The 10,542-nt window shown below is 40.4% G+C and overlaps 2 protein-coding genes across 4 annotated transcripts in view; one reads left to right on the forward strand and one right to left on the reverse strand.

Moving 5' to 3' along the window:
- ZDHHC6 (zinc finger, DHHC-type containing 6) overlaps positions 1 to 1,686 on the forward strand; it is a 17,313-nt gene extending 15,627 nt beyond the window's left edge. For both annotated transcript variants that reach the window (XM_012663896.1, XM_012663895.1), the window contains exon 11: positions 1,086 to 1,686. In XM_012663896.1, coding sequence (XP_012519350.1) covers positions 1,086 to 1,189 — 104 coding nt within the window. In that variant the 3' untranslated portion in view covers positions 1,190 to 1,686. The remainder of the gene's footprint in view (positions 1 to 1,085) is intronic.
- Positions 1,687 to 3,040: 1,354 nt separating this feature from the next.
- Positions 3,041 to 10,542, reverse strand: part of ACSL5 (acyl-CoA synthetase long-chain family member 5) — a 42,303-nt gene continuing 34,801 nt past the window's right edge. For both annotated transcript variants that reach the window (XM_012663898.1, XM_012663897.1), the window contains exons 15-22: positions 8,776 to 8,848; positions 8,403 to 8,491; positions 7,993 to 8,109; positions 5,876 to 6,019; positions 5,137 to 5,238; positions 4,587 to 4,658; positions 4,078 to 4,224; positions 3,041 to 3,316 (exon numbers count right to left, since the gene is read on the reverse strand). In XM_012663898.1, coding sequence (XP_012519352.1) covers positions 4,084 to 4,224; positions 4,587 to 4,658; positions 5,137 to 5,238; positions 5,876 to 6,019; positions 7,993 to 8,109; positions 8,403 to 8,491; positions 8,776 to 8,848 — 738 coding nt within the window. In that variant the 3' untranslated portion in view covers positions 3,041 to 3,316; positions 4,078 to 4,083. The remainder of the gene's footprint in view (positions 3,317 to 4,077; positions 4,225 to 4,586; positions 4,659 to 5,136; positions 5,239 to 5,875; positions 6,020 to 7,992; positions 8,110 to 8,402; positions 8,492 to 8,775; positions 8,849 to 10,542) is intronic.

The following is a 10,542-nucleotide window of genomic DNA, read 5'->3' on the forward strand; positions in this document are numbered from 1 at the left end:
GCTGTCAAACTTGGTTGCAGACTAGCATCACCTGGGGACCTTTTAACAAATAATTCCAATGCCCAGGCTGTGTTCTAGCCATTTAAATCAGAATCATGTTTAAAGGGCAAGACTGTTAGCAGTAATTCCAAATTTTACGTGAATAACTTTTATAAACAATCACGTGCCAGATGCATTAGGGGAACTGCATAGAGGGGCACATCATTAAGTAATAAAAAGAAGCTTCTTATATATTCTCCATAGCACTTATGTTTGTATATTAAATCTTTTCTTTTTTATTTTGAAGCTTTCCCCTTTATCAGGTTTTTTAATGATAGCTAATATTCGAGCTCATACTTAACTATGTGACAGGTACTTGTATAAGTGCTTCACTTATGGTATTAAAGTCCCCAACAGATCTCTGAAGTAGGTACTATCATTTACATCTTATTGGTGAGGGAACTAAGCACAGAAAGGCTGAGCAGCTTGCCCAGAGCCACACCCTGAAAACAGGTAGAGCCAGGGCTCAAACCCAAGCAGTCTGACTCCAAATTCTGTGCACCAAACCCCTGTGCTATTTGCTCCCCCTTTGAATGAACATTTCTCTTAAGTTATTATAAAATCTTGGAGCTTCAGAGTTATTCCTTTTTAAAGTAAAGGTTCACTCAGAATGTTCTTTAAAAAATACTCGGAGTTAATCATAAATTAACCCCATATGACAGCTTAGGCAACCTTGATATGGAAATTTCTAATTCACAAAGGCTACAAGGAGATAGTTCCCGGGAAAAGAGGTAGTATGATGGTGTACCAAGAGCTCCTTTCACGATCGTGTGTGTAGACGTCCCCCCGACTCCAGTTAGGAGCTGTCTTCAACCATATCAGCCCTTTTCCCAGTTAATAGAATTTGGGAAATACCTGTTTTCTAGCTTGCTACAAGCATTTTAAAACCATTTATTTTTCCCCCTTCAAGCTGTACTTATAAGAGACAGTGAAAAGGGGGAAAAAAACTAAAAGCTGATTAATTTGAAGTAATAGGACTTATTGGTCTCAGTAATTTCACTGCTGTACGTCTGACTATTTCATCTCAGTTTCATTTTCTCTCTCAGGTGTTTCAAGAATAAGAGGATGGTTTCCTAGAAACTGTGTGGAAAAGTGTCCCTGTGATGCTGAAACAGATCAAGCCCCAGAGGGCGAGAAGAAAAATGGATAGCTGCTGTGAAAATCCAATTATTCTTTAAGTCTGCTCCATTACTTGAAAATCGTACCTATTACTAAAGAATTATGCAATGAGCCTACTCTGGTTAAGGTGTTCTTTTCCTCAAAGGTGCCCTGCCCTAGTGCCATGATTTAAATATTTTTGTTACCATTTTGAAATGGAGAAGCCATTCTGTATAATGCCTTTGAATTCCTGCCTCTGCCACCTCTTCTTCCCCCCAAAAGGAAAAGCATTTCATCCAAGTAAGTTAATTGCATTTTCTCTAGGATTTTTTTATGCACTACACTCTGGACCTCACCTGCAGATACAGTTCCCCCTTTGCCAGGAGCATCTGCATGTGATACTTTTGTTTTCCCTTCAGTTGATATTTCTTATATGATATTCTAGATACTATAGAACTCAATTTGTCAGAATCACTATAAGCTCAAATTTTGTTACCTGTCTTTTAATAATGCAGATTTTGTCAAATCAAATAAAGGTCAATGGATGTTCTTTGTAACAGTTTTTACTTAAAGCATTTTTCAAGTAAGAAATGTCTGAGGAAGCTGTCCCACCTTCTTTCTTCAGGGTTCCCAGAAGAAAGAGTAAAAAGATTCGTCTTAGTTTCCTTATGGAGAAACTGTTCTGCTACCCTATGAAAAGTTGCCATCTTGAGTCATGAATCGTAAGACATTACGTACTCACTTCAGTATATGAACTGTGCTTACTAATGGCATATTGTGATCACAGTGTTCTAGGAGACTTTAAAACTAGTGGTTTAAAGTGCTCGTGTACACTTGAATATGTCAAAGACTGAAGCTTGCACAAGTGGTAGAATCCAAGCTGGTGAGCTTGGATACTTAAAGTTGGGTTTGTCTAAACATATGAGCCAAATCACAGAAAGAAAGAGAAGGCCTGTTTCTCTGGACTTCAGGAACCTAATCCAGTATTCATTAATTCTATCTAAGGCAGGGAATTTGAAGATTTGGGGGCCAGGCTTGTAATAGTTAAGAATAAGGGAAGGGCACTTGAGGACTTAGCAGTGAATGAAACATGACTGTGCCCCATTCCAGTGGGGTGGGAAGGTGGACAGACAAGTAAAATGTAAGTCAGATAGAATCATGTATTATGAAGAAAGAAAGTGGGACCGTCTTGAGTTGGCATTTGAAGCAGATGAGGGGGGCAAGTCATGTGCCTCTGGGGGTATCTGCATTTTAGAGGGAACAGTGAGAACAAAAACAGACTCAAATGTGCCTGGCATGTTTGATGAATAGGAAGGCAACCAGTGAGGTTCAGCTGGAACGAGTGAAAGATCTAATAGAGGGCTGGACCATGGAGGGAACTGCCCGTGAGTTCCTGCCTTCCCTTTTGTTTCAGCTACTCAAGAATAGACATTCCTTCAGCTTTTCTGGGCTCAAGGTCTAGAAAGACTACCCAAGAATATTCTCTTTAACTCCAGCAAAGGCCAGAAAAGAACACCGTTCAATATTGCTTAGAGTAACAACAAAGGTGGTAAAGGAGAAAGAATGTGAGTTATGCTCAGTTGGAGTTTTGGCCCAGCTGATGTGTGTTTTATAATTCACAGCTATGGGATAAGAAAGGCTGGTCCTCTCCACTTGCTTTTCTTCAGTAGCTGTCAAACTTGGTTGCAGACTAGAATCACCTGGGGACCTTTTAACAAATAATTCCAATGCCCAGGCTGTGTTCTAGCCATTTAAATCAGAATCCCTGGGGTGGCACTCAGGCATTAGTCTCTTTTTAAATTTCCTACATTATTGTAGTGTGCAACCAAGTTTGAGAACCACTAGTTTACTTGATTTTTAAGTGTCATTATGGTCCCCGAGGCAACAAACGCCACAACATAAGTATTTGTAATAGTTTATTTTAAAGTCTTTACATTTGCAGGTAGAAGCAACATGTGTTATCTGGGGTAAGGTACAGCAGGAACTGGAATCCAAGAGTCGGGGAAGGTCAGCTGGTTCCTTTCCGGAAGATAAGCCTGTAGTGTGGGCATCGTGCTTGTGCAATAGATCTTTATTCCCAGTGCAGGAGGTTTTTATTCAGTGCTTGCTTCATTTACTGGAAAAGTTCACTGGACATAGTTTCAACTCCTTCCCCCACAGCCTCCAGCTCAGCAGCAAACTGTAGGGAACAGACTGAGTCACCAGCTACTATAACACTTTAAGAACAACCAGCTACTATAACACAGTAAGAACAACATTCTTTTTGGAAAACATGTCATAGCCCCAATTTTTAGTACTCTCAGATCTTACGAGAGAGTTGAGGAAATGTTTGGTGTCATCAAACTTTTCCCTTCTGTACACATATTTTGGAAGAAATTTGTCTCATAGATATTATATGAGTGATAGGTTAAAACTCAATTTAAAATTTTAGTGGTTTTGTGGAATAGCTAGAAAACATGAACTATAAACAGCTTTTCAGAACTTAAAAATCTCTTAGTTTGAATATTAGAAGACTTAAGTGTTAGGACTGTTGGCAAGTTGGGCTTATTATAAAACAATAAGGAAGAAGTCACAGAAGGTCCCTTTGACCCTTGATCTAGTGGCCACTTATCAAGGTGGCATTAAGGTTGGAGATCATGAGAAAGGGAAATAGAATACAAACTGGGACCTTGAGGACAGACATGCTGATAAAAGGAGCCCTAAAGCCTTAATATGAGCAACATTTAAGATAGGAAGAACAGGATTTATTTATTTCGGGGCTAAGCTTCCATGTTATAAATCTCTCAATATGAAAGCAAAAAGCCAAAAGCTATGGCTTTATAGTTTAGTAGGTAAAACAACAGATAGGAGGAAAGACCAAAAACGTTTTTAATCCATATTGCCGCAAGCAGTGCAGACTGGGCATGCAGGCTGCCTCGAGCCCCTTCCAGCCTTAAGTACCTTAACCTACTCCTGGATGGTCCCATACAGGCTGTCGATTTGAGTCCGAAAGTATTTGGAAAGTTCTCCCCGCTTTGCTTTCAATGTTGGCGTCAGGAGCCCATTTTCAATGGAAAATGGCTCTAAATGAAGAAAGATGTTTTTGACCTGGGAAAGGAGATGAACATATACACATGCTTATTAGCAATTTGGACTTTCCTGCAGAGCCCTCTGAGGGCCTTGTGAAGAAAGTGAAGTCGACACAGTAGGAGGGTACAGATAACAGTCACACATGCCCATTCTCACAAACTCACAATATGGAAAAGAAATGAGTAGGGAGAATGGATAATAAACAGCAAAAGGGGCTGTACAAGTAACTACAAAATGTCATTGCCATTTGTAGTTAATGGTACAAAATCCAAAACCAATTCTTTAGCTATCGTACATTTAAACCCCATAAGAAATGGAAACTTTAAATCAAACTTTCTAATATGATGAGAGACCAGAATAAGATCAGTAGTAGTATATACCTGTTCAAAGGATTTAAGGCCACTTTCTTTCCCAATTTTCTGCAAGTCTTCTAAAATAGCTTCTTTTACAACCTAGGAAGACAAAACATCATTTAAAGTGAGGCTGTTTGAAAAAGAGCCTAAATGAAAGGCTAAGCATGAACCAACTCAAAATGTCTATAAGAGCCGATCAGGATTGAAGGATATAAAATATGTACAAGCACATTATAGACCCAATATTTATCAAAGAAAAAATGAGAAGAAATGTTAATATTAACCCTAATTAAATATTAGGATTTTTTTCTGGGTGGCATTTTTTTCCAATTTTTCCCCATAATGAACATATTACCATAAAAAGAATAGAGTTTTGTTTTCCGAACTCCCAATCCTAACCTCCAATCTCACAACTATTCAATCTGTTGGGGATGCAGCCACCTCTCACAGATGTAGGATGTGTCTGTTCCTCCAGAAAGGAGGCTCTGGGAGCTCATGGGTTTCCCAGCTGGTAGGGCCTCTTCTCTCGCATGATGGGCCCGTGAGTGTACATAGAACTTTCCTGAGCAAGACTTACTTGGTTTTGGCACAGTTCTTCAAGGGAGCCCTTGACCCCAAGTTTGGCTGCAAATGAGGGAAGCACCTCTGGATCAGGAACCACCACTCCCACTAAGAATGACTGTGGAAAGGAAATAAAAGGTGCATGGGCATGTGAGAATTAGCGTAGCAATGTCCCCAGTGGGTAAAGAAAGCAGGATTATATCATTATAATGGGTATTTCCACCAAACCTCAAATTCAGTACTAGTGCCCTACTCTTCTCTCACCATATATTTCAAACCCCCACAGAACTCTACTCCATTTTCCCACTCAGCATCATTACATTACATTACAAAGATGATCTATCCAAATGCGATTCTTCAACATTAAGCTTAAAGCATCTCTGGCCTGTCCATGTCAACCCACCCACACACCTACCCCCTAAAAAGCTAAGTTTAAGAGCAGTACGTATAAAATAGTTTATTGGGCCAGAGGCACTTCTATCGGAGTGGAAACCAAGTGCAAGGTGGAGTTCTTTTATTACTAAATGGCTATCTTTTAGTACAACTGTGTTAACAATTTTACCGACTAGTTTACAAAGTCTATCATACTTTCAAAAACTTATTGCCTTATTTGAGTTTGGAATGTAGTTTTATTTCTTCAGTTTTATAAGCTAGGATCTTCTCATCCTGAGCCTACCTATATAAATTCCCTGTAGCTATAGGAATCAGCATGGTCTGTGCCTGAAAATGGCTATCATTAAAAAATGATGTATTACCCGTAAGCTCTCCCCATGTACAAAAATTTGTAACACTTGTCTACTCCTGACGTAGATATTTTCTATCTTCTCTGGAGCAATGTATTCTCCTTGGGCCAGCTTGAAAATGTTCTTTTTACGGTCGATGATCTTCAGAGTTCCATTCTATATGAGACAGATAAAAGATAAATATTTTTGAGCCATAGGGGTGTTATCAGTGGGGAGAGTGGTGAAGTCACAGCTGTCTTTCTTCTTTAAAGCTGAGCTCTCCAGAAACTTGTGAACAGTCTTTCATTTCTCTTTCTTAGCTTTGGAGAAAGAGGAGAGAAGCAGCTTCCAGCAAGAACCTGTCTGTATTGTATATCTATGTGGCGTGTCAATGTGCAGCCTCACAGATAGTTCCCTGGACCTACTGGGGTTATGCAAATGGGTGCCTCACCCAAAGAAGAAATCTCAATTTCCAATAACTTAATTTCCAATTACTCCATTTCCAGAACCTTCAGGAATAGGGAATGAGTTATCTTTTATCAAGACTTTTGAATTCGGTTGTTCTCCCCCTCTTTGACTGCCTGCTATGTGCCTCTGTTAGAGCCAGGAGCAGGATACAACAGCTCCACTGTGCTAATCAAGTCCCTCACTGGGCTTGTTAGGACAGAAGCTGGGCTGGGAGGGCTCTCTGACCAGCCACCAGAGGTCATTTGCAGCTTCATTTCTCTGAGCTAATTGGTCTGAGGAGCTTAGGTTTTCAGAAATTTGAATTGTAGAATTGGGACAAGTGGCAAATGCAATCCACATGATCACACTCTGAGTAGGGCAATTGACTGAACCAACCCTGGAACCATCAACAAGGTTGACTCAAGAAATTAGCCATCAATTCACCCAAACATTCATTATTTGAAAGTGATTAATAAGGTACAGCCTTCTATAACTCAGGTGTGACAACATATCTATTGCCTACATCCTACGCTTATTAGAACAGGGAACTCTTATTAAACTGAAACAGATACGTTAGCAAGATACTACTAAACCCAAGTCTATGAAATACATCTTAGAGGTCTCATTCTCAAGCATTCCTTGAATCTCACTTAAATATTGATTGAGCAAGAAAGGAGTTTTAAGTTCTAAGTACATTCCCACTCCCCCAGCACATAGTAGACAAAATTTTGAGAGGGGAGACCCTTCGGAAAATCTCCTGCAGGGGTTCTAAGTCTCCATCACCACCATGCAATAATTTCCCCCCTTAGGAAAACAGACAGGATTGCCCATGACTACTGTTGATGTTTGTCAGCAAGCTATGCTTAAAAATGTCTCTGTCTTCCACAGAAAGTAGCTGTGAAGGTCATTGAGAGACAAATACTAGCCTCCGCAAACACTTGATCTAGAAATCATGCTTCCTTGTTTTGATATGTCTCTATTAATTGGGAAGGAATTATCCCTTCAAAGCTCATAAAAGATAAAAGCTGTGAACCTGAGATGTTAACAAGCCACAATTTCTGCCTCAAGGAAAGTTAAAAAAGAAAGAAAGAAAAAAAAAGCAATACAACACCTCCCTACCCGCTTTCCTGGAACAGTCACCTAATTTTCCTTGGCTGTGAACAAACCTATTCCATTGCAACGGATTCATGACAACTCTGAGATTCAGGACTGTCCGACCTATTAAAGAATTTCACCTTGAATTGGGTCGGGAAATAGTGTTGGTAAAATTAACTACTGCAGATAGTGTATTTGATAAGGAATAAGGCAAAAAGAAAACCCTTCACCTGGTGTATGTTTTGGTGTCTTCTACAACATTGTGATCAAAATAGCAAAAGTACTCTATGGCCTAGAGAAAGGAGGCCTTTCTAGCTTTGGCAGCTCCTAATCACAAATTAAGTTACTTTCTCAGGATTTTACATTGTTGGTCCATGGAAGAACTGGTACTAGAACACAGATCTCCCAACTCCCAGCCTTGGTTCTTTCAACTGTATGTTCTTCTCTTTACAGTATGAGGAAACCATAAGCCAGTTAGGGTACTGGCCTAATCCCCTCCAGCTGCCTCAGCTGATTAACCTACTTGCATTTCTGCCCCTCTTGCTATAAACAGACCATTCTCCCAGTCCAGCAGCAGAGTCTCCCAGAAGTTATGAAGAAATACCCACCGGGAGCCAGCGACCAATGTCTCCTGTGTGAAGCCAGCCATCACTGTCCAGGACTTCCTGTGTCTTCTCAGGGTCCTTCAGGTATCCTTTGAACACGTTGGAGCCCTTGATGCAGATCTGCACACCAGACAGTACAAGGTGGTAACAATAGCAAAGACTGCTACTCCCAGCATGAGCACTTTATAAAAAACACCTGCCTCCCACCTTAAATCATTTGATGATTTCCACTACATTGTGAAGAGCACCAGGTTTTAGTCCACATCACAGGGGATAGAAAAGTGAGGCTCAGAGATGTTTAAGTCCTTGCTAAAGATCTCAAAGGAGTCAACCCCAAGCTTGTTCACAACATACTCTTTCTGATATAAACATCCCCACCGTGATTGTCTGCCTACAGGGCACGACCTACCCACCTCTCCTTCATTGTTCGCTGAAAAGTAGTTCATGTCAGCCACGTCTTCTAACTTCACATAATTGCAAGCCATGGGGGCTCCAACATGCCCTAGAACATACCACACTGAATCAACTGGGAAACCAGAAAACGGTGATAATTCCAGGCATATTTCTGACATATTTACGGATTGATTCTAAAAGGGTAAGACTGAAAAATCACCTGGCACCAATGCAGAATAACCAAAATAGGTAGGCCTGGACCCACAAACTGAGTTTGGCATTTGCCATGATAGTTTTGGCATCCGTTCAGATTATCAAAACTCCAAAGTCCTAGTCCAGTTAGAATCCTTCTCCCAACCACTGCACCTCCTGCCCAGCAGATGGAGGACTTACCTGTTGTCCAGTCTCCAGGTAATGTAAATGTACAGCCACTTGTGCATTCTGTTTGACCGTAACCTTCATACACCTGGGAAATCAAAGAAGGTTTTGAGACTTACTCAAGATAAAGCATGAGCTCGTCATGCCCTGTGGCCAAGACACGAGGAAAGCAAGGTCTTTAAGGGTTTGAGAACACTTAATGTCTTAAAACCCTGAATTCATGCCCAAGCTGCTGAGTCTTTACTGTCGAGTCTTTTGGTCACTCAAAAACCAAGAGGGTCCAGAAATAGACTAAAGTATAGAAATTTACATGAAAATGGCATTTCGAATAAGTGGGAAAATGTAAGTTATTCACTAAGTTATGTACAACCCAATAACAATTGAACTTGAACCTGAGCAACAGAGTACCACTGAAGGAACTGAGAAAAGGGAGTAGCATTTTTTTAAGGGAAATAGCTCCAGCTATAGTATAGAACAGGGGTTGGCAAGTTTTTCTGTACAAGGCAAGATAGTAAATATTTTTGGCTTTGTGAGCCATCTGATCTCTGTCTCAACAACTTAAATCTGCTAATGCAGAACAAAAGCAGCCATAGGCCATATACAAATGAATGGACATGACTGTGTTTCAGTAACATTTTTGTTATAAAAACGGGCAGCAGGCCAGATTTGGCTTGTGCTGCAGTTTGCCAACTTCTGGTATGGAAGATAATGTTGACTGGAGAGAGGCTGGTAACAGAAAACAAGTTAATAGGCTATTGCAGTGGTGGGTGTGGCCTGTGATATGCAGAGTTGGTATAGTGAGAGAGGAAGGCTTAGAGAAGGCATTTCTGGGAGATAGGTAGCAACAGGACTTTCTGACCTATTGGTTTTAGAGGCTGAGGGAAAGGAGGGTATTAAGAATGGCCAAGAAGATACTAATTTGAAAGATGAGAGGACCTCTGTCCTTGACATCCATTCAGAATCTTTTTTGATAGTGGTTATATAGATAGCGGATATTCTCTAAGAGGACAAATCTGTGCCTGTTTTGTTCATGCTGTTCATGGTTGGTTGAATGAATGAACTAGTTATCCATTTGGAGGAAAAAATGAGACAGTATCCATGGCCAAGCCCTTGGACAAATTCCAGACAGAGCTGAGACTTAAATGGAAAACGATAAGATTACCAGAAAATATGGGTGAAAACAGTCTTATGACATATTGGGAGTTAGGAAGTCCTTTCTAAGCAATTCAAAAACCACGAAAAGAACAAATTAATCAATTTTGACCACAAAAACATTTGAAACTTTTATATAGTCATACACAAGGCAAAAGAGATGAAACTAGGAAAAATACTTCCAACACGACAAAAGTTAATATTACAGGTAGAGTATCCCTAATCCAAATATCCAAAATCCAAAGTGCTCCAAAATCCAAAACTTTTTGAGCAAAGACATGCTGCTCAAAGGAAATGCTCATTGGAGCATTTTTTTTTTTTTTTTTTGAGACAGAGTCTTACTCTGTTGCCCAGACTAAAGTGCTGTGGCATCAGCCTAGCTCACAGCAACCTCAAACTCCTGGGCTCAAGCAATCCTCCTGCTTCAGCCTCCCAAGTAGCTGGGACTACAGGCACATGCCACCATGCCTGGCTGTTTTTTTCTATATATTTTTAGCTGTCCAATTAATTTCTTTCTATTTTTGGTAGAGACGGGATCTCGCTCTTGTTCAGGCTGGTCTCGAACTCCTGAGCTCAAATGATCCGCCCACCTCGGCCTCCCAGAGTGCTAGGATTACAGGCGTGAGCCAC

Source organism: Propithecus coquereli, unplaced genomic scaffold, assembly GCF_000956105.1.
Source record: "Propithecus coquereli isolate 6110/MARCELLA unplaced genomic scaffold, Pcoq_1.0 Scaffold84, whole genome shotgun sequence".
Taxonomy (NCBI): domain Eukaryota; kingdom Metazoa; phylum Chordata; class Mammalia; order Primates; family Indriidae; genus Propithecus; species Propithecus coquereli.